This window comes from Nomascus leucogenys, chromosome 18 (genome assembly GCF_006542625.1).
Source record: "Nomascus leucogenys isolate Asia chromosome 18, Asia_NLE_v1, whole genome shotgun sequence".
Lineage (NCBI taxonomy): Eukaryota > Metazoa > Chordata > Mammalia > Primates > Hylobatidae > Nomascus > Nomascus leucogenys.
In genome coordinates this window covers 61,339,603-61,363,986 of record NC_044398.1, presented here as the reverse complement: position 1 = coordinate 61,363,986, position 24,384 = coordinate 61,339,603, and the positions used below count along the sequence as shown (strand labels likewise).

The window sequence follows — 24,384 nt, the reverse complement described above, 5'->3', positions numbered from 1 at the left end:
CCATGTCCCTGCAAAGGACATGATCTCATTCTTTTTATGGTTACATGGTGATATGGTTTGGCTTTGTGTCCCCACCCAAATCTCATCTTGAATTGTAATCCCATAATTCCCATGTGTCATGGCAGGGACCTGGTGGGAGGTAACTGAGGCAGTTTTTCCCATGCTGTTCTCGTGATAGTGAGTGAATTCTCACAAGATCTGATGGTTTTATAAGCATCTGGCATTTCCCCTGCTGGCACTCATTCTCTCTTCTGCTACCCTATGAAGAGTTGTCTTCTGCCATGATTGTAAGTTTCCTGAGGTCTCCCCAGCCATACGGAACTGTGAGTTAATTAAACCTCTTTTCTTTCTAAATTACCCAGTCTCAGGTATTTCTTCATAGCAGTGTGAGAGTGGACTAATACACAGTGTTCCATGGTGTATATGTACCACATTTTCTTTGTCTAGTCTACTTAAATGCCCATCAAGGACAGACTGGACAAAGAAAATTGTACCACTCTTCCATCTTACTTTTTACAGATTTCATTATACTAGAAGGAAATACGGGAGAATTAAAAAGAAAGGAACTCAGAGTATAAGGAAGATCTAAGTATTATACATAACAAAAAAGCCATATAAAATAAAAGATTGATGAATTCAACTATATATAAAATTATGCACAGATAAACTTTTATGCAAAGTCAAATGTCAAAAGGCAGAAAAACAAATTGAATTCATATCACAAAGGCTCACATTTTTTTAATATGTAAAGAACTCCCAAATCAACAGGAAAAGCTCCAATAGTATCAGTCTTGACAGATAGTGACAAAAAGCTCTAAAATCTCAATGGCTTAAACAACACACGCATTTCTCAGCAGTGCTTTGCATCCCTCATGGGTGAGTTGGGGCTGTTTTCCATGTTGCTTTCCTTGCACGACTTATGCCCAGAAGCAGTGGTCTCCTGACACATTCTTGGTAACTGTGGCAGAGAGAAAGAGGCTCTGCAGGATCTGGTGCTGCCAATTAAATGCAGGACTTAAAGTGATGCTGATCAATTCCTCTCACAAACCATTGGCCAGAACCTGTGCCATGGCCCTGCCCAAGCCCCAAAGGACCAGACTGTGCCATATTCTATGTGCTTGGAAGGAGAGAACCAGATGTTTGAGAGCATCACTAAGGTCTGTCACATTACCAATCCATACAGCCTATGACTTATATGGTTTCTCCATTGAAGGTCTAGTCAAAGAAAGACGATGGCAGATTTCATTACATTCCACATGCTGGTTATTAAAGAAGTAAAAAATTCCTCTCTTTCCAAAATTGGTAGTGACATATTTCTGATCAACAGAGTGAATCTGGGGATCTGTGAGGTAGATGAGTCCTTTTCCATTACCGGTTACCCAACCTAAAAGAGAAATGAACACACCTGAGTATTAAATCCCCTGTAAATGTCCATCAAGTGTTTACAAAAATACACACACACACACACACACACACACACACACTTAAAGAGATACTTCAAAAATTTGGCCATCCTGTGGTTTATAGTTAGTAAATTCCTGGTAAGGAATTTGGATTGCATATTCCAGTTATTAGCTTAAGAATAATTAAATATCGGGCAATTATATTTGTCAAATATGACATCCCCAGATCACCAATTTTCAAGATATTAGAAAGCAATAAAATACACTTAGAATAATTATCAATATCATAATATGGAATATTTCTTTCATGATTCAGAGATTTCTTTGGTGACTTATTCATTAATTCATATACTCATCTGTTCATTCAACAAATACTTATTGAGTGCAGACACTCTACAAAACACTATTTTAGGCACTGGTGGTACCGACTGAATAAGCTAGTCAAAAATCTTTGTACTCATTGAGCTAACATTCTTGTGAAGGGGAACAGATCAAAAGTAAAATATATAACAGAGTGATAAATGCTCTGAGAGTGGAATAGGGAAGGTCTTGAGATGGCCATGGAACCATTACTATAAATAATTATAATAAATCTTACTTACAATTTACACGAAGTATAGGGTATTTTCTAACAAAAATTCTGATGAATAAAATACCAGACAAACTAAAACAAAATTAAAATATTAAGGTAGAATTGAAAAGTAGTCGTATTTAAGTACATAGCTTAAGGATACAGATTTCTGTTCTATAATGACCCCCATTATGAAACCTAACATCACACTTTTAATAAGGGTAAGGGGCTGGAGAAAAGGAAAAGTGGAAAGAAGATTTTGACATGTGAAAAAAATGCAATGAAATATACATCACTCAAATCTACTTGAGTGAAATAAAAAAAGCTGTTACAGATATGCTCTGGAACAAATCCCAACAGAACATAAGCCAGACCCTCTCACTGATTATGTGATACTGTAGACATTTGTGGAAGTTTTGGGCATATTTTCCTTTCAGGAATTATTTGCTATATATAGTAAGATCAATTAAGTTAACTCCAAATAGTAGCCTATACATGGAACAATCTATTAAATAAAGATTAGGGAAGCTAGTTACAAAACTTCACATTTACATATAATATTAAAAATAAAAATAATTCCCAGTTTCACATACCTTGTAAATCGACCACAACATCTCTATGATTAGAAAACTCATAAGAAAAATGGCCATAGGCCAAGCCATATTCTGTGGCTTTGTATTCTGTTTTCACCACTTTCGTGTTATTTGACAATTTTACAAATTCTCCCAGTATGTAAGGCTCCACACTGATACATCCCTTTATTGTCTTGTCCTCTAAAATCTGAAAAATACCAATGAGAAACATTACAGCATAATGGTAAAGGCCATTGTCTTTGGACTTGGGTAAATTTTGGTTTGAACCTAGGCTCTGCCACTTTGCTTCTCTGAGCTTCAATTTCATCATGGGTAAAGTGGGTATAATTATAACTACCTTTTAGGCTTGTTTAAAGGGATTATGCAAGGAAATGCATGTAAAATGCTTAACACGGCATGTGGCATGCCATAGAATTTAAGTTTATTATTATTCACATATTAAACTGCTCACTTAAGATTTAGGCCATGACGTGACCTGTCCTGGAGGCTAGGTTACCAGGACATGAAGTTAGATCATGCTCTGGGACTCTAGGTTGAAATATCAGCTTAAGTGTTTCTATGCTACTTTGTGGAGTTGTTTCAAAGGTTAGAGTTAAGGTTTGCAAACTGCCTGGCACAGTGAGTGACATAAAGAAGGTATGAAATGGATGATAATTATTATTACAATTAGGAAAAGATGGGTCTAAAAATGTCTCTGGCCAATGAAAAAATTACTGCAAGTATGAATGCACTAAGGATCTAATATATTCAGGGTAGCAAGGCATGCTTGATTCAAAGAAGAGAAAACTCAATGGGAATATTTGCCTTTATCTATTGAAATGGGTATGTTAGTGAAGAGAGACTGGTCTTCATGGTCCCAGGAGGGAGAGCTGTAATCCATGGATAGAAGTTAGAGAAAGATAGATTTGGGCTAAGTCTAAGAACTTTCTAACAATTAGGATTACTTGAAGGTGAAAGGAGAACAATTATTTTTTCTTGCTGAAGGTGTGTAAGCTTTGACTTAGTAATCACTTGGTTGCAAGGGGTGAGGCCAACAGATGTAAAACAGGATTTATGCATCATGTTGAGGGGATAGTTTGTACCAGATACAATCTTTAGGGTTCTTTCTCTCTTCGAAAGTACAGGGACAATGCACAAGGATAGTTTGCTAAACATGCTAGCCTGAATATGTGGAACCAGATACTCAGATTAATTGATATTCAAGTGTGATTTGGAAGATCCAAATGATGTGTTCAGGATAATCTTACCAGTAATATTGTGGATGGGATGTAGAATATTTGGGTGGGAATGTTTTGTTCATAGAGTCTCTTGTTAAATTCTGTCACATAGTGCTGTGCGGTCATCTGCCGCTCCACATCAGTGAAGTGGTGCCAGAGCCCCTTCTGCTCCTTATAGTCTTTCCCAACATACCTATGAACAAAGAAAATCCACACAACAAAATGCAAAAGTGGTCTTACTATGGAGTAAGAGAGAGGAGATCAAAAGACATATGCAGAAATGCTTGAAAGATCTTTCTCTGCCTTAGACAGTGAATATTAGTTATTCTGACTTATCTCAAGATTCAAATAATTTTGTAAGAGCTACTTGAACAATGGAACACACTCATTCTAGCTGACCTAGAATGATACTGATTATGAAGGGAAAGTGTCGCTTAATGTAGAAGTTCTCCAGACCTCTGGTAAGACAAGGGGGTCAGCAAAGTATACTGGAATGTGCATGGATTCTGGAGTCAATATCTTCCACTCCCTGCAGTGTGGCCTTATATAGTCAGTTCATCAATCTGAAGCCTTCCTCTATCCCTTCCTTTTATGATTACTTCATTCTTATAAATACTTATTATCCATCAACACCTATTATGTGTATAACACTGTGCTAGTCTTGAGTGACTCAAAGAAAGTGTGAGACATGATTTGTATATTTCAAGAGCTAATAGCACAGTTGGTGTGGGAAGACACAAGGCAGTAAATGATTACATGCGGAAAGAAGCAAAACAGTGCTGCACTTTACTGTAGTTTATACTTGCTGTAAACTGGTGTGAATTTGTGAGTAATTTCACATGTGCCTAGAGTGACCACCAAAAATCAAGGGGAATTGTTTGAGTCATAGACTTCAACCAGAGTAAACTCTCTCCAGGAATTTCTGAATCCCACATAATAATGGAACTTAAGGAGGCTGTGGTTTTGGCCATTCAGACTCCTGAGGACCAGAAAGGAAATCTGATAGTGGAGGCTGCAGTATGGCCTCAGAAGGCAGCCTGCAGAGGAGCAGTTGTAATAGGGATGCTATACCAGTGCTTTAGGCAGTCCTTCTATGGAGAGACCCCAAGACCTACAGAGGGTTTGAACTAATTCAGAATTTTGTTGACTGATGCCAGAGGTGTGCACAAGAGAGTGAACCCTGTGAGTACTGGCTACTGGAGCATTTCCTGAACATTCTATGTGGGATCCCTAAAGGGTTCAGCAATCACTTATATCCCTGAACAGGCTTCATCCCTGGACTCAGGATTTTCATGCTTTTTTTCAGGCTCACCTATTTACTTAAAAGTGTGCTTTTCATAATTTACCTTTTTTGCCAGCATTTTTAGTGAATATTGAAGGCTCTCTGGCCTGTCATGTGGCCAGGAACTTTATTTTTCTTATCAGTACAGTATGGCCAATAATGTTTACCTGATGGTTTTGAGGTCCTGTAGATAAAACATCCAGCAAAACAGCTGATATAATGTGGGTCCTCAGTATATAGTAACTGTTGTTAATTAATTAATAATGAAAAGAAAGAGAAGTAGAAATCTGGAAATATATTTTGGCCAAGTTTTTCAGCCCCTACAAAGTCTCATGAATGATTACTTAACAGAAGGGCAAGGTTAGCTCATCTTACATTAGTTATACAAATGTTTTTAAGTAATACCTCCCCAGAATTTCTTCTTGATGAAGATGATGAACCCAAAAAGCATTTCTTTGTCTGCCTTTTTTCTTCACAGTCAAGTAGTCCCCCAAATAGACAGCAGTTTCCTGGGCTGTCCACAGTTCAGATTTTTTTGAATATTTTAACAAAAGAGCAGCTGGAAAAAAAAGGTGAAAATGAATCTTATTTTCAAAAGGACATTACAATTCATGAATAAAGCTGATGTGACACAGGTCCTACACCAGCTCACCTGAAATCTTCACTTTTTTATACATTTTTCTCTAACTTTCTTCTCTTCTATGACAACTACAGTATTAAAAAGTTAGTGAGAAATAATAAAAAGGTAACAGTTTATAAATTACAATGAGGAATAGCCTTTGGGTCACAAAATCCCTTATTTGTGATGAAAAAGGATTAAGATAAGCATGAAGATTCTATATGAAAGTAGTGGAAAATAAAGGAATTTTAAAATCAGAAAACCCCAGAGACCATTTTGGGACAAGTGACACATGCTTGCAACTTACTATCATTACCTGGGCATCCCAAATAATAGAAGCTACTACTGATGTCAGCTCTGGGAATCCTAGCATTATATATTCAAGTGCACCCTAATTTTCTCTTCTTTAAGTTGAGAAAGTTTGGAAATCACTTGAGAAAATGTAGCTACTGTAAAAACATGCGAACTCAACTGAAAAAAGGAAAAGATAAGAGGAAAAAGTAGGGGCAGTCTCCACCTTATAGAAAGGAAGAACAGTGCTAAGGAAGAAAACATCTCTTTGAAGAGAAAGACCTACATGAATCCTAAGGAAGGAGTGCAACACTTTGGTTGAAATTAAAATGAAGTGAACAAAGACTTTTGTCTAGGTTGTGAAGATAGATAAATGAATGGGACATATGGGAGAGAAAATACTTAAAGCGAGATAAACTGACAGTTCTGGGAAGGGGATGCCTACGGGCTGGGCGAGATGGTGACCAGGGTTGGGTGACTCAGAGAAGCCAGATGGAAATGGAAGGTGAGTTGTCTGTCCACACGCAGGACGGGTGATAAACTGACAGAAGAAAAGAGGAAGGGAATCATTGTTCTGTTTCTGCCATTTTGGGCCTTGCTTCCTCTAATGTATTTCATCCATAAATTAGCAAACAATAACAAATAACAAGAAAGCAGTTACCTCATTGTAATAAATGTGATTCCAAAATTGCAGAATCTCACAGTTAGTAAGAAAACCCTATTGCTGGAAATTTTTGCTTTTTTTTGGTGACAATGTGATTTGTATTTTAGTCCGACTTCAAGATGGCAGGCAAAACATTGGAATACTCTGAAGCAGAAGCTCTCAACAGTGGCTTTAAGCAGAATCACCAGAGAGCTCATAAGAAATAATGATCCCTGGGTCCGCACTCCAGACCCATTAGATGGAAATCTCTGGGGTGAGGCATTGGAAGTTTTTAAAAGCTCCCCAGAAGGTTCTCATGTGGCACCAGGGTTGAGAACTGCTATTTAGTAGCCAGTGCTTAGCAATCCATGTAGTTTGTTTCTTCTGGGATGTGCTTCGCAATCTTTTTTTTTTTTTAATCATTCAAATCAGTTTTCTGTATAGTAGGAGGGCATTTTGAGGTGATTCCTGGGCTAAGAGAAGAATCTCCTTCTGTCTTCCTCTCAGCTTCTCTACCACTTTTAAGCTGTGTTAGACGTTGACTACTAGGTGGCTCCAGCCCAGGCTTCCTGCTTTGGGCAGTGACATTGGGCTGTTCCTTAAGCAAGAAGTAGCTGCTGATTGCAACAGTATGGGTACTGTAGTCTGGAAGTTTTTATCCCCCCTAAATTCACATCTCGAAGTTCTAACCCACAAGGTGATGGTGTTGGGAGCTGGAGACTTTGGGAGGCGATTAGGTCCTGAGGGGTAGATTCCTCATAGATGGGATGAGTGCCCTGATAAAAGAGACCCCAGAGAAACCCTTCCCCCTTCCACTATGTGAGGACACAGAGAAAAGGCGCTGTCAATGAACCAGAAAGCAGTACCTTCATCCTGGACTTCCAGGCTCCAGAATTATGAGGAATAAATTTCTGTTGTTCATATGCTACCCAGTTGATGGCATCTTGTTATAGCATCATGAATGCAAGATGAGGACGCACTTGACCAACCAATTGGCTGGCAAGAAACCACTTAGGTAGACAGGTGTAAAAAGTCTCTGCCCAATAGAAAGATGATATTTAACTAGGTCAAACCGTGTCCCCATAGAATTCTAATGGGGAAAGATAGAGAAAAATCAGTTGGTTGGTAAAAAGACTCGAAGGAGAAGATAGATGCTGAGCAGATAATATGGTATCCAGCCTGTTAAAACCACCTGATTGGTAATGAGAATCAATGAAGAAGATAGATGCTGAGTGGATGAGACAGCCTCCAGAGCTGTTTTCAACCCTTAGTGATGGCTGTGCCAGAGTCCTCTAAGTTTCCTGTCTCCCTCACTACCTCGTGTGTCCTTAGAGCAAACCTCAAGCATGCAAGGTAGCCTGAGCAAGCCTCTTTACTTTACAACCATTAAGGTCCATCACACGGAGTGAGGGAGACCCCTGAAGTATACATTTCTCTGTGAACTCACAAAGCATACCAGGTGTCTATACCTTTCATGAGCTTTAAGTGATCTACATACCAAGCTCTTCAGAGTGCCCCAACATAGCTGCTTCCTGAGGGGGGAACTACTGAAATGGTTTTACTTACTATGTGCTCGGTGGAGTTGACTGGGCTTAAAAATCCCCGTATTCTCTAGTCTCTGAAACAGCCAATCATGCCTCACTCCTGCCAAGAGCTTTTCAAAGTCATCAGGTTGCAAGGTGCGAGCCTCAAGGATCTCTTGCCTCATCTTTCCCGGCAGTGAAACCCAAGAACTCCCACTGGAATTCAGATAGGACCAAGGGCTGTCCCCCTCAGAAGAACTGCTGGAAAATGCAGGTGATTTCAGCCACCACGCTGAGGATGAGTTGGAGTTCTGGCTGCAGTTTAGCACGTTTCCAGGCTGATTTCCTTCCTCTGTGGTAGTGCAGTCCTCGCTGAGGACAGGGAAGAGGATGTTACTGCTTACAGAGGAATTGGGGATCTCCGCCCTCTGACCAGGCGGCTGTCTCAGAGTGCACAGTCTATGAGAGCCGTGACCATTTGTACAGGGAACATCCGTGCTGTTCAGCAGTTGCCCCTCCTCATCCACTGTGGAGGCATCAGGGTCGATGCCCTGCTCTGCGACTGGGCCACCACTTTTTCTGGAGTCAGGATTTTGAACAGGCCAATTAGGGGTGAAGGAGCTATATGGCAGCATGGAAATGTTTCCCAGAGAATTGTGCAGGACCCTGTGAAAATCTAAGGGTGCATCTTCGGTGCTTTCTGCTGTTTCTCCTTCTGGGTCAACCCAGGAGGGACTAGCTTTAAATGTAGGGTCTGCGCCTCTTTCACTAATTTCTTCTCCCTGCTCTTCCCCCTGCCTGTCTTTGGCATGACAGTTGGTTTCTGGAAACTCATCAATTATTTCAAAGGCTTCTTCTTTTTGGACTGAAGGATGTGTGCCCATATTCTTGGGGCTACCAGAATCAGAAGACCAAGAAGCAGAACCATATGAGGGTCTGGAGTGAGCAGAAGCATTTCTGGGTCCCATATTTCTGACTTCCTGGATACCTTCTGGAGCTCCTTCTAGAAGCCCTGCACCAGAGGCCAAGAAAGTGCCTGGGGTATTATGAGGTGAGAAGGGTGTCGAGGGCATCTGTTTGTGCAGCTGATTTTGAGAAGGCTCCAAATTGTCATTGTTGGGTTCCTGAAGAGAGAGATCATGAAGCTGTGAACACAACGAATGCACAGCTCTGCCTTCCCTGTCATTCTCTGGCTCCTCAGACAAGGCAGTGGAACACTGAGTGTCCACCAGATGTTCTTTGCCAGGCTCTTTTCTGGCTGACCTGTCATCAATGTGATAATTCACTTCCTCCCAGCTTGCAGAGGAACTAAACCCTGATAAGTTGCTCCAAGCACTGGAACTCTGGCTGCCACTCAGAGACTTATTGAAAACAGCTCCCTCACCATTGCTGTAGTCCGATGGCTCAGTCTCAGTCTCCACATATTGATCCAGGGAGACTTGAAATGCATCAGAATGGGTCCAGTTTCTCCTTCCTCCCCTTCTGAGTTCCCTCTGAACATTCTTACCCATTAGGGAGGAAGATATTCCTGTGGCTCTTTCACAATGTGGCTTTTCTTGAGTAGTACTCACAGTATCTATGTTTTTTGTTTCTGTTTTTAGAGCCGTGATACAGACTCCTGTTTTTGCATCTTTCTGTTCATTTTTGTTGTTTCCACAATCACTTTCAAATACTTCACACACCGAAGTATGGTGCTGTGAATGGATGTCAAGGATTTTTTGGAAATCCCCTTGCCCATGTAAGATAAGTTTATCTAACCTGCACTTGAAACTCTCTGGAACATAAGATCTGTCATCTACATTTGAGAAGCTTTGAACTTGTAAATGTTCCTTCACCTGGGCAATCACAGACACAATTTCTTGAGACAGAGCTTCTCTGTCCTGACTTCTGGAGGAAGTGCTGAAATTGTACAGCTTCCCCATTGCTTCCTTACAGAGCTGACTTGCTGCATGGACCGTCCCTGTCTCCCCATGGAGCCTTCTGTGCACTGTGGTGAGACCGAAAGCAGCTTTGACAAAGCTGTGAAGCTCCTGTTTTCCAGTAACAGGCTCATCATCTCTCTTGGTGAGGAGGCCAATCTCAAAGGCCTCTTTGGCTTCACACAGATAAAAGTTTTTCATTTCTGGAGGACAGTCATTTGAACTACTATATGACAATAAACACGTGCCACGGATATTCTGGGAAAAATACCAAATACCAAATTAGATATTGAATTGAAAACTGGAAGTGAATCAGGACAAACTTTTCATTTCTGGAGGACAGTCATTTGAAATATTATAGAAAAATGAACATATGCCACATACATTCTAAGGAAAACGTACAGGCAAACATTGAGTTAAGGACCCGAGGCCTTTTTGGTGAATCAGAAGCAGGGATGGGGATATAAGCGACTGGCTGGCATGAAGGGGTAAGAAATTAGCTTCAATTACCATCCTATTGTATCTTTGATACATTTTGATTAAAGATGATAGGCTTGTGTTTGTTGCTGTTGTTAGTTTTAATAGAGTCTATCCATGGAAATGGATATAAGTTTCTCTATGCAAATAAGGATGCTATATATGAATACATCATTCATTTAATAGTCTAAACAATAGGGCATTGGTTTCCAAATGTATCTGTTCATTTGAATCACCTGGACAATATTCCAAAATTAAAGATTTTTGGATACCAACCCCAGAGATTTGCATTTAGTGGAACTAGGGTGGAGCTCAGAAATGTGTAGTATTTTTTTCTTTTTTCTTTTTTTTTTTTTTCTTTTTCTGTTTTCCTTTTTGAGATAGGGTCTTGCTCTGTTACCCAGGGTGGAGTGCAGTGGTGCAATCTCAGCTCACTGCAAACTCAACCTTCCAGGCTCAGGTGATCCTCCCATCTCAGCCTCCCCAGTACCTGGGACTATAGGCGCATACCACCACACCTGGCCAATTTTTATTTTTTAATTTTTTGTAGAGACAAAGTCTCACCATGTTGCTCAGGCTAGTCTTGAAATGTTGGGCTCAAGCCATCCTCCTACCTTGGCCTCCCAAAGTGTTGGGATTACAGGCGTAAGCCACCATGCCTGGCAGGAATACGTATTTTGAGAAGGTTCCTTGGGTGATTTTGATGTGCACTCAGGCTTGGGAACCATTGCTTCACAACAGACAACATTCTATCCTTGGGCTGAATTAATTTAGCTCCTAGTAGGCTGTCAAAACTCTGACCAGTAAAATTTTTCCATATGTGGTGTGGAGTCTTATCACAATTGCCACTGATGAGACACAAAGCCTATTTGAAGGTTAAACCTTTCCCTTCTCACTGGTTACATCAGAAAGCACCCTGGGAGAGGTCCTGTGGGGGTTTGAGGAGTGGCTGCATTCTGTTTACCACAGCTGTGAGCACGAAGAGCGGTGTGTAGGCACTGAAGGCAGCTGCCAGCTTGCAGGCTTCTGCAGCGGACAGCAAATGGTGGTCAAACTCCTTCAGCAGGCTCTGTGAGAAAACAGGAGGCTAAGTGGAATGGAGATAATTAATTATCGATGAGCAAAAAACAGGCTATGAAATGGTTTTGCTTTTCTTTCATGATTTCAAGGGACTCCTCATTGCAACCCGCTCAGAACGGTGTCAAGAAAGAGTAAGCGGGTCTAAAGACCAAAAGGTGTTGACTTTCCTTTTTCCCAGCAGACACACACCTGCACAAAATAATTTGGGTGAGCTTCTTTGGAGGATGGTGGCAGTTCTTTGTTCAAAGGAACTGCACATTTTGCAGCCAGATTAATTGATTTCTGCACTGCTCTTGGCAAAGAGCCCTTTAATTGATGATTTCACAGAAATTAGAATTCATTTATTAATTCTATAAATATGTATAGAGTACCTCCACATTCCAGGGCCTGTTCTAGACACAGGGGAGATGGCAGACAATGAGCCCTCATGGAGCTTACTTTCTGTTGTGGGGGTGGGATCAGTCAATATACAAAACAAGTAAAGTGCATAGTATTTGAGATTATGATAAGTGTTCTGGAGAGAAAATAAATGGAGAAGGGTTTAGGGAGGTCCAGGATGGGAAGGAAGTTTGCAATTTTAAATGGTCATCAGGGATAACTTCAGTGAACAAGGAACATGATCCTCCTGTTTTGGTCAAACAGAAAAAGCAACATCTTAGATTCAGATTACCGTCAGCAAGCTGTATGTGTTCTTTTGCTACACTAATTAGTATTGAGCATGGTTACCATTGTGATTTAATAGTATCTTTAATAATGGGTCTTGAATAAAAATGGCAATATACGCAATAATAAAAACTCCGTTTAAGCACAGTGTGAAGAACAGCAGAACATCCTTGTCACTTCTCTGGGCTGGTCAGAGATCTGGGCTCAGCTCCCAGTTCTCTCTCTTACTGGTTGTGTAAACTGCAGAGGTTAGTTAGTTTCTCTGCACTGCATTTTATTTTTCTCTAAAATGGAATGATACACTTTGCTCTACCCTCCTCATAGGGTTTTATGTGGATATACATATACTTTCTTGAGTTGTAAAGTGATATATAAAAATTAGCAGTCATTATTATCAAGGACGAGAGCCTGGAACAAGGGACTGATGCTCTGATTTGAACAGACGGTGATTACAAAGTTTTAAAATTATTACCCCTTTATCATCAAGATGGCCCAAGTTTGGAAACTGAATTTTGTAATACTTTGAAAGGAAAGAAGTGAGGCTCAAAATCATTTTGTTGATATTCATTCATTCATTCATTCACCAGTAACTTTCTGAGCACTCTCTGAGTGTCTAGGTGCTCTCCCAGTGCTGGGCGCTGGGATAATAAAGCCAAATAGGACCCCACAAGACTCCTCCCCAGGATTCCTCCCATTTGTCTAGGAGGGGCAGCACTGAGCTCCCTGCCTCCCAATTTCCTGAGAAAGCCACCCACTAACCAACCACCAAGGACACCATTGACGGTTTTACAGGTGATGCCACTCAGTGTTACGATAATTACCAAATTAATTTGTGGATTGTTTTTAAACTTTTCATAATCGTTCTTGCTCATGGAAACAAAGATGTCTGCCAGTATACCTAGCGACGTGGAGAGGCCCTGTAAGAAAAACACAGACATGTCACAGATTGGGAATTCACAGTGGATTACTGCTCTCGTCCATGGCCTAAAGGCTATGATTATCCCTCCATATGAACTGTTTGCCTATTAATATTTTATTACTATGACATTGGAGATACTATTTTCAAAAATCAACATATAATAATTACACATGTTTATGGGATACAATGTGACATTTTGACATATATATACATTGTGTAATAATTAATACCCTGACTTGGAGATACTTTTAAATTGGCTGCCACAGAGCTTGAAAGATCAACACATCCTAGGGCACATGGGCCTAATGTAAACACAGCTACTTCTCAGTTGGGTTTCACTGGATGATCAATACTAACTTGTCCCTACTGCTAGGCCTGAATAACTGGCCCAAGGAAGAGTCCATATCACAGTCTGTATTGTAAAAGAATTGTAGACAGCAATTGCTTACACAGCTCAGGGAAATGTAATAACCAGATATTTCAGATAATGAGACTATTCCCACAGAATTCCAGAAAATGAAAATGTCAAGTAGGAAGGCAGATGACCTTTCTCAATTTCTTGAATAAAGGTGCTATATAAACAATTGAAGTCTTCACCCACTCAACTCAAGAAAACTGATTTTACATATAAGCAACCTGGTCATCTCAACTTTGCTATGCAATCAAGTAAAGACTAAATATATAACAAAACAGATAAATGAATGGACCAGTAGAGATAAATATATAAATGGACAGTTACAAATGATTATAAAAACACCATCTATGCGCCAAGAGTCTAGCTGTGAGTGAGGATGAAGCAAGACACAGAAGTACTAACTGTACCTGGCCCTATGCTTGTGAAAAATAAATAAAAATAGGACAGATGAAATTGATATATGAGAAATGGAATTGTGTCATAAAGAGATAATCATCCAAAGACAAATACAGGAAAGGAGAAAAGGAAGCACTAGACAAACCACCTTTTTATCTGGCTGAGGAAGTGCCAAATATCCTACAATGGAGGCCCATATTAACTCTGCTGCTTCGTACCACATCCCTGAAAAAAAAAGAGGGGCGGGAAGAGGGACAGGGGAGGAACAGCTAGTATCTGTGCTCTTGTATGAGAGAAAACCTTTGAAAACGAATACAGAAACAAGGCTCATTAGATTCTGTTAGGAAAACTCAGGCTTAGATTAGATTGACACAGCAATGTTTTTCCAGTTGTAATATAGACAATTTTTCCATTTCAGTGGGAAACAGAATTATTATATATTCGTATTTATAATATGTATAATATATGTAGTTATCTCAGTTTTTTACAAAAATAATAATTGCCACCTCCTGTTAAAATTTCTCAAACCCTTATTTTGCATTCTAAAGTATATTAGTATTCTATAAACTTGAAGAATTAATGAATACCTTAAGGAATGAACAAAAACAGTGTCACGGTGGGTATAGTATAAGGTGTCACCATATCACATGGAGTCCTGCTGAACTGAGTCAGGTGCTAGAAATAACACTGGGAACCCTACAGTTAACATTACAATATACAACCATGAACCTCTCTAACTCACTAGAAAAAAAAGCATTTTATTAATATTTGTGACACTCCTAGGATCTTAAATGCCATTCTCTTTTCGATGAGGAAACTAAGGCAAGTGGAAATTAACAATTTTAGCCAGATAAAAGAAGAAAATTCCGCAGTGAAACCATGCAGCCAGGCTTTGTAAATGAGCCTTGAGGAATGCAAGTTTTAGATGATGGTACCTAGCTTTTGCAGAATCTGCCCTCTGATCTGTATACAGACTGACTGCACCAGGACCTTGTCACTTTCATTTCTGTACAGCCAGGTACCTAAAAGAAAAGAGGAAAAATTCCCTTGAATTATCAGAGATATAGCCTTGCAAATTAAAACTGTTTTCACAGAAGTCTTCATGAGCACGTGTGACATCATTTTGGGAGACAATCTCGTCTCTACATTTAGAATCAGTTCCAAACTTCTTGCTGTAGCCTAAGGCTCTGCAGGAACTGACTCCTGTCTGGTCTCCAGTTCCCCCACTTACTCTCTGTCCACTCTATTTTGCCTCCTTGTTATAGGGCTGGCCTCTTGCTTCATGGCAGCTGCACTTACCACTAGCCCTGCTTGGGATTCTCTTTCCTCTGGCTTCTTAAGAGGCCAGATCCTTCTCCTTCAGGTCTCAGCCTCAATGCTTTTCCTCAAAGGCCTCCACAGATTAATATTTCTACACGGTTACCCCCACTGTCTTATGGTTGCTTTGCAGAGGGGGGGTGGATCCCATCTGAGAAAAACTTGTTTGGATGTCAAAACTGATGACTCCACACATGTACCAAGAGGGTATGAGAAGATTTATTGCTCACATAATGAGACCTTCTAGGGTAAGTCAGGCTGGCACCCAAGCTGCTCCTTTGACTCAGGCAAGGAGTGGTGAGTGGCTTTGCTTTTCACTGTGATTGGGGTGTGGGGCCGGGTAAAGGTTCCTGTAAGCTGGGTTTGGGTGTGTGGATGAAAGGGCTTTTTGTTGTTTGTTTGTTTGTTTTAATCGGCCTGTCCAGTGTGAGGCAAAAGTAAAAAAGGCTGTGGCCTGAAAACTGTCAGTGGTCAAACATCAAAAATAGAGGCAGACTCTTTACTACCCCCTCACTATTCTCTGTCACATCAGATAATATTTATTTTCTTCCCAGCTTTGAATCCTTGTGTGTGTGTGTGTGTGTGTGTGTGTGTGCGCGCGCGTGCACGCACGCGCACATGATGGCAAGAGTGTATATTGTAGTTTAGTGATGGTGGCCACAAGTGAGCGGTGTGTGGTTAATATTTGGATTCCAAACTGTCTCCCCACTAGAAATGTCCACAAGTTTCAGGGAGTTTGAGACCTCACATCTAAGCATGCTGTTTAAAAGTCCAGTGGAAACTGTGCTCAACTTATTGGTAAACTTGCTAACTTAAATGCCCAGAAATTCAGACAAGATATCTGAAGGCTTAAGTTATTTGTTACCTAACTATTAGGACTTGCTTCCTTTCATGGATAATTAAATATTGAAAGAAAATCCATTTTGAAACAAGTTTTTATTAAAGTTCTTATGTACCAAAAATCAAATCTATTTTCTGAACCATTTAAATCAATAAAGCCGAAGCAGACTCTTCCGAACTTAGAGGCTTTTATTTCCAATCACAATTTTGTTTAAAAGCTGCTGTTGAACCTTTCTAACGCCCACTGAGTTATCTGCCTTGACAGTGACTGTCCATCAGATAACATACTCTGTACGGAAGCAGGCCAATAGTAGGTTCCTTGTCTTTGTTTTTTTTTTTTTTTTTTTTTTTTTTTAACTTAGAGAAAACAGAGACACAGAGACGTAAGCTGCTTGATCAAAGCTTCTTCATTCATCAGTGGCAAAGCCAGCTCCAGATAGCTCTGGAAACATCTAATGTAGAGTAACTATTAAGTCACTAAGTTGTTATTAAATGAGTGTTCTGTTCGGGGCTGAGGTAAAGGTCATTGTGAAGATATGAAAGTACTCACCTGTTGCTCCATTGTTGCTTATTAGACTGCTCAGGATATACTCTGCTTTTAAAAGTTTTCCTGAAAAGCAGCAACCAAATGCCACACAATTAGCTTTGAACATGCACTTAATTACAAGTCGTTCATGTTCTAAGATTGATATATTGCAGCAGGAACTGTAACCTCCTTTGGAAGCATTCCATTTTATAATTTAAAATCAATAATGACATCCTCTATAAAACTGAGAAAGATGAAGTTTTCCTAAGTTGGTAAGGTGGGAAGTTGGACAGTATCTGAAATGGCAATTAGATTCATATGTATGTGATAATTCATTCACTGAGAGCAGGGCTTGAGGAGTAGAGGCAAACTTTTGTAACAGGCTGTGTCACCTCCCTGTGAAAGCTATACTTCAGGAAGTGGAATAGAGTTGCCCATGGACAGGAACGAGTTATGGAATTATCAGGAAGGAATTTGGGGGTGGGGAGTGAGGAGATTCTTTCTCAAGTTTTTACTTACTTTTGTTACTACCACATAGGAAGGGCCTATTCTATGGACACCTGTTGGAAACACAATTGTTTATCCTTTTAATCAAACATGCCTTTTTCTAGGTGCCTCTAAGCCCTACATGATCTGGCTTCCATGACTTCTTTGACCTCACCTCTAACTACTTATTCCTTCCTTCTCGGCCCTCTACTTCAGTCACAGTGGCCTCCTTATCATCCCTTGAGTAGACCAGGCTCATTCCCACATCAGAATTTTTGTATTTACAATTATTTCAGTGTGTAATGCTTTCATCCTAAATATCTGCAAGGCTTCCTCTCTTCTTCTTCAGGTCTTTGCCTAAATGTCACTGTCTCTGAAGGCCTCCCCTGACCATCTTACTTTAAATTACATACATAGACACACACTCTGGCTGTGGTAGGTTGTATTTCCAAAAACGACCACACCAATATATTCCATTCTTCACACTCATTTGCAATGACGACCTGGTCATTTTTCCATCAAAAAGTGGAATCTAGAGTTTATTTCCCTTCACCTTGAACACAACTGGCCCTGTGAACTGTTTTGACAATGGAATGTGGCAGAAGTCTGGGCGTTAAGGGATCTATAAATTCTGCCTTCCCTTCTTGGAACTTAGCCCAATGCTCTGAGGAAGCTGAGGCTGCCACATGGAGAGACCCACGCAGAGGACAGCTGAGGCCCTCTCCTGAGGCCTCCGCTGGGCTCTTAGCTGGCAGCCAGTACCAAATGCCTACTGCGTGGATGAGACCGTTCCAGACCTTCTAGCTATCCCAGCTTCCAGCTGACAGTACTTATGATAATCACCCAAACTAAAAATTATGAGACTGAATAAATTATTACTGTTTTAAGCCACTAAGTCATGGAGTGGCTTGTAACATAGCAATGGAAAAATCATGCACTTAAAAGTGGAGTACTACTATAACAAAAGCTTTGGAGACTTGAAGGGTGCTGCAGAGACAAAAGGCAGTGAAGAAATTGTTCCTGGAAGTTTGAGAAAGGGAACAGACATTACACGGTGTTGTAAACTTTGGCAACATGGTCTCCAGGAGTAATGTGGAATGTAGCAAAATGTAACCAGTGGACTTGGTGTCTAGCTAAGGAGATACCCAGGAAGGATATTGAAAGTGCCAAAGTGTATATCTTTTAGTTATCCAAGATAAAATACAGGAAGAAAGCGATAATCTAAAGAAGAAACTACAGTAGTCCCCTCTGTCCCCAGTTTCCCTTTCTGCAGTTTCAGTTACCAGCAGTCAACTGCAGTCCAAAAATATTAAACGGAAAATTCCAGGAATAAACAATTCATGTTTTAAATTGTGTGCCGTTCTGAGTAGCATGATGAAATCTCATCCTGCCTGGGACATGAACCATCCCTTTGTCCAGAGGATCCATGCTATCTACGATGACCACTCATTAGTCACTTAGCAGCCCTCTCCATTATCAGATCAACTGTCTGTCAGGTAGTGCAGTGCTTGTGTTCAAGTCACCCGTATTTTACTTAACAATGGCCGCAAACAACAGGAGTCGTGATGCTGGCAATTTGCATATGCCAAAGAGAAGCTGTAAAGTGCTTCTGTTAAGTGAGAAGGTGAAAATTCTCAACTTAATAAGGAAGGAAAAAATTCATATGCCAAGGTTGCTAAGGTCTATGGTAAGGATGCATCCTCTATCCAAAAATGGTGAAGAAGGAAAAAGAGATTTATGCTAGTTTTGCTGTCACATCTCAAACTGTGAAAGTATGGCTACAGTGCGTGATAGGTGCTTAGTTAAGATGGAAAAGGCATTAAATCGGTGGGTAGAAGACATAAACAGAAATGTGTCTTGATTAATGGAAATTGGGTTTGGGCATCTACTGGGGTCTTGGAATGTATCCCCCATGAATAAGGGGGGACTATGGTATTCCATTTTTAAGCAAGATTTAGGGAAAATAGAGATGGCCCAGAATAGTCTTTCCAGACAGCAAGACATTCTGAAGATAAATTTAAAATATTAAAACCTGGGGCAAAGGTCAAATTCAGGGCACTGGCAGTAAAATGTGACCTTAGGGTCAAGATCAAACCAACGGCGTGGCTGTAAAACACTTTGTTAAGACCTCAGACCCTCTGACCAAGCGAAAGAGCTTCTAAGAATCTTAAGGGTGCTGTCCTGTATCCCTTTGGTTTGTTGCCCAAAGTAGCATTCAAAGATAAATGTAGGCATTTTTTTTCTAATTTAATATGTTAAAAAGCTAGAAAGTATTTAAAGGAATTATATCAGCTTGATTTAAGAAGGGCAGAGACAGTTCAAAATGAAAAGAGACATCTGGGAGTCAAACTTTCTATAGGCATGGAGCAGGCTGAGATGTTTTCATAAAAAATATTTTGTGGGCCGCGGGCACGGTGGCTCATGCCTGTAATCCCAGCACTTTGGGAGACTGAGGCAGGTGGATCACCTGAGGTCAGGAGTTCGAAACCAGCCTGACCAATATGGTGAAAGCCCATCTGTACTAAAAAAATACAAAAAGTAGCCAGGAATGGTGGCATGCACCTGTAGTCTCAGCTACTCAGGAGGCCGAGACAGGAGAATTGCTTGAACCCAGGAGTTGTAGGTTGCAGTGAGCTGAGATCGCACCATTGCACTCCAGCCTGCGTGATAGAGTCTCTCTATGTATGTATGTGTATATATATGTATTTTATAGACAAGGAAGGATGATTCGGAGGACAAATCTAAAAGCTGAGGCGAACCATTCTCAAAGAGAAAAAGTGAGCCCTAATCAAGAAATAATTCTTGTCCTCACATCAGGAAGACTTGGGATATATGCCTGGCTAGATTTTAGATTAATATGAACCGTGACTGCTGCGTGACTCTCATTTCCCCGCTTTTGCACAGAAGCGCTTATTGAAATTATCTTTTCCTGTATCCCCATTGCATGTCAGTGGTGTTGGAAGGTAGATAACTTGTCTTTTAGTTCACAAGTCCCTGTGTCCCCAGAAGAAGTACCTGAGAAGACTTGTTTGTCCCTAAACCTACTTCAGAGGATAAGATCTTAAACTTTGAACCTGAACCCTTAATGGCACGAGGCTCTGAGGGAGGAGTGAGTGTATTTTGCATGTGAGAGGGATGTGTATTATTGTAGCCAGAACATGAGCTGTGATTAAATTGTTTTAGGCCACTAACTTTGGGGAGTGGCTTGTTGCAAAGCAAATGATCACCAAAACACTGCCACTGTTTCTCACCTCTGCTTTATTTTTCTTTGTCATTTATTGCCTTAAGACACATTGTATATTTTAATTATTTCCTCATTGCCTGGGTCTCCCCAGCAGAGTGTGAACTCTAAGACAGTAGGAGGTTTTGTCTGTTATGTTCACTGCCCTGTCCCATGTACCTCTAACAATGCTTGCAACAGGGCAAATACTCAAGAGATATTTGTCATTCATCCAAATACATGTTTGAATTGTGCCAGGGACTGTGCTAAGACGTGGAGATGGAATGATGAACAAGACAGAGCCCCGTCTTCAAGGTAATAATAGTAATAATAATAACAATAAGAGCTACCGTTTATTACGTGTTTACTATGTGACGGACGTTGTTCTAAATTATATCTAAGCACTCTATTGTCTTCATTTCACAAATAAAGAAATGGGCCTTACAGAGGATAAGTATCATTACCAAAAGATACGAACCAAGGCAGCCTGCCATGAAAGTCCAAACTCACCAGTGCTAAACTGCTTCCCAGAGATACCACTATTTCAGATTAGTTGTCCAACATGATATTTTTGTAGGGGACCATTTTTAGCCATGCAGGATATAATTTTCTTTCCTCACATTCTCTTTCTGTCATCAGAGGAGGGAACATATAGCATGAAATAATATCTGCAGTTTTTAGAGTTTCTCATCTTGTCTCCTTCCCTTACCAATTTTTAAAGTTACTGTCCTCCCTCCCTTTCTCTCTACCTCTTTCCTTTCATCCTTCCTTTCCTCTTTCTTTCCCTTCTGCCTTTCTTCCTCTTTGCTTCCCTCCCTCCCTTTCTAATTTCCTCTCTGTTTTAAAACCTCATTGTTTTGCTATTTTTAATTTTTTTATAGTTCTATCTTCTCCCCCAACTTGAACCACTTGAAGATAATGAACCATATCTTGATCATCTTTATAACTATCCTAAAGGCCTAATGCAATTGTTGGCACATAGCAGGCTTTCCACATATATTTGTCCAAAAAAAGAAAGAGAAAGAGAGAATAAAAGAAAATTAGTATCTGAAATCATGGCTTACAGTCTAATTAAATTTATTCATACCAATATATTTAAAAAGAAAGATATCAAATGAAATACCTACATGAATAAATTTATCAATGCAATCTCTCTTTTTAAAAGATATAATTCTAATTAGGTTTTGTTGCTAAGAATGGGCATTTAAAAATATTGACTTTGTATTCACGAACCTTGCTGAGTTTCTTAATTCTAACACTGTGGATTTCTTGGAGTATTCTATGTGTGCAGCCATATTGTCTACAAATCATACTGTTTTTGTTTATTCATTTCTAGCCTTTATACCTTTTATTTCCTTTCATTTTCTTATTGCCTTGAGAGGACTTCCGGGAAAGTATCAAATAGAAGCAGTAATGAGGTACTTTTTTTCTGGACCTGACTTAAAAAGGAATTCTTATAATTTTTCATCACTGGTTTTGCTGGAGGCTTTCAGTTACTTCCTTTTATCAGTTTAAGAAAGTTCCCTCCTATGCAGGGAGGAACTTATCATTTTTCAACTCCAACTTATCTTTCAGTTCCAATCCACCCTTCAATACCTGCTTTGTGATCATGGGGATGGATCTGGTAAACATTTCCCCTTTGTCAGCTGGCAAGATGGTAAGCCTTGTCATCGTGGGGTGTGGAAGGACGCTGCATGGGAAGGGTGCTTCTCATCTTGACTTCATGTGCTCCTCTGGCCAGGCCACTGCGGGTACCACTTCCTAAATGCCTGACTCCTGCAGCACAGGCTTTCATAGCTTTCCCTGTGCCTGACTCCTGCGACATAGGTGACTTCTGTAGCATCTGTCTCCTCAGTGTGCAGAGGTCAGCAGAACCCGGCAGTCAGTCCTCTCAGCTGACTTTACAGTGGAGTGCTGTCAGTTAGGCTCCTCTGGTGACCAGTTTCCCCTGGCACTCTGTAAAGGCAGCTTTGTGGTGAGTTCTAAGGCACAGCGCCTCCCCGTGGACGGCTTCCCCCAACATTCAGAAGGTGGGTTTCCAGCGAGTTCTGCCAGCATGGAACCTTGGTGACTTCTCTGCCATGCGGCGAGCCATGTCTGTGCCTTCTCCAAAAAAGTCTTGATCTCAGCCATGGTGTGCGTAGGTATGAGGACCAGGAGCTTTTTTAGGTGTTCTAAGTCCAGGGAATAGTGGCTATACCTTAAAATTGCTATCCTGCACTCTTTAGAGTTCTTCTTTAGAGTTCTCTTTACTTTTCACTAGCCAAGCCCTCATTACTCTAATCCCCTGAAATAGTAATTCTTTGTATTGAACTTTCCTTGTTCAAATTACTGTGTGGTTTCTGTCACCTGATTACATTTCTATCCCTAGTTTGCATTTTTAACCTAAGTCGGTTGAAAATTTTATTAACTTTAAAAAATCTATTTAGGTGAACGCATACTTTTTCTTCTTTATTCTGTGTATGTGGTGCACTAAATGAATAGATTTAAAAATATTTAACTATCAGCCAGGCACAGTGGCTCATGCCTATAATCCCAGGACTTTGGGAAGCTGAGGCAGGAGGATTGCTTGAGGCCAGGAATTCAAGACCAGCCTGGGCAACATAGAGAGACCTCGACTCTACAGAAAATAAAAAAGTTAGCTGGGCATGGTGGCACATGCCTGTAGTCCCAGCTACTTGGAAGGCTAAAGTGGGAGGATTGCTTGGGCCTGGAAGGTTGAGGCTGCAGTGACCCATGATTGCACCACTGTACTCTAGCCTGGGTAACAGAGTGAGATCGTGTCCCAAAAAAATAAAAATAAAAATAAAACACACTATCCTTATACATCTGGAATAAACCTTCCTTGATTGTAATGCATTATTAATTTAATACAATGTTGGTCAATTTGGTAATATTTTAAGATTTTTTGCACCTTATTAATTATATAAATGATATTGCTATATAATTTCTTTTATTTTAATCTTATACGGCTAATGTATTTACCACATTCTTTAGTCATCATCTTTTTTTACTCTCCAATTCTTCATTCTAAGTTCAATTTTCTCCTTAGAAAAATGCATCCTTTAGTGTGTATGTGAGTGTGTGTGTGAATGAGAGAGAGCTGTCTTGAGAATAATTCATTTTCAGTCAATCAGGTCTGAAAATGTCTATTTTATCTTCACTTTTGAATGACAATTTTGCTAGGTATAAAATCCTAGGTCGAAACCTATGTCCTCTCAATTTTTTGAAGATTCTCTTGTTTTCTGGACTCTTAATATTCATGATACCTTTTGTTAGTCTAAATATACTTCTTACATTAATCTGTCTTTTCTGTCTGTTTAAGACTTTCTTATTGTTTGATTTTCTATAGTTTACCACATTAGGTATGGTCTAGATGTGAATTTATTTAAAAAAAATATATATATATTTTTGAGACAGGGTCTTGTTCTGTCACTCAGGCTGGAGTGCAGTGGTATAATCATGGCTCACTGCAGCCTCAACCTCCTGGGCTCAAGAGACCCTCCCACCATAGCCTCTGGAGTAGCTGAGACTACAGCTACATGTCACCACACCTGGTTGATTTTGTTTATTTTTTTGTAGAGATAAGATCACCCTGTGTTGCCCAGGCTGGTCTTGAACCCCTGGACTCATGCGATCCCTCCCTCCTTGTCCTCCTAAAGTGCTGGGATTACAGGTGTGAGTCACCATGCCCGGCCTAAAACTTTTTTGCCCAAGGCTAGATATACTTCTTCAGTGTAAAGACATAATTTTCTCCAATTCTGAGTCTAGTTAGTCCTGCTAGAAGTCTTCCTACGCTTCTGTGTTTTTTTCAATCTCTTTGAGTTTTTTAAACTTCTCTATTTTCATCTGCTTAGCTCTCTGTGCTTCATTTTCAACATTTTCTTTATATACAGTTTCCAGTTTCATAATTTTCTCCCCCACTGTTAATGGTATTGCAGGAGTACATTTCTGGTAGGTCAGTTATGGGGCTGGAACATCTGA

General features: G+C 40.2%; 1 protein-coding gene across 1 annotated transcript in view; it reads right to left on the bottom strand.

Annotated features, from left to right (window-relative positions):
* Positions 1-647: 647 nt before the first annotated feature.
* Positions 648-24,384, bottom strand: part of ALPK1 (alpha kinase 1) — a 62,055-nt gene continuing 38,318 nt past the window's right edge. The window contains exons 4-13 of the mRNA XM_030798100.1: positions 16,719-16,778; positions 14,947-15,033; positions 14,160-14,236; positions 13,103-13,198; positions 11,503-11,607; positions 8,186-10,319; positions 5,472-5,625; positions 3,815-3,977; positions 2,568-2,754; positions 648-1,384 (exon numbers count right to left, since the gene is read on the bottom strand). Coding sequence (XP_030653960.1) covers positions 1,185-1,384; positions 2,568-2,754; positions 3,815-3,977; positions 5,472-5,625; positions 8,186-10,319; positions 11,503-11,607; positions 13,103-13,198; positions 14,160-14,236; positions 14,947-15,033; positions 16,719-16,778 — 3,263 coding nt within the window. The 3' untranslated portion in view covers positions 648-1,184. The remainder of the gene's footprint in view (positions 1,385-2,567; positions 2,755-3,814; positions 3,978-5,471; positions 5,626-8,185; positions 10,320-11,502; positions 11,608-13,102; positions 13,199-14,159; positions 14,237-14,946; positions 15,034-16,718; positions 16,779-24,384) is intronic.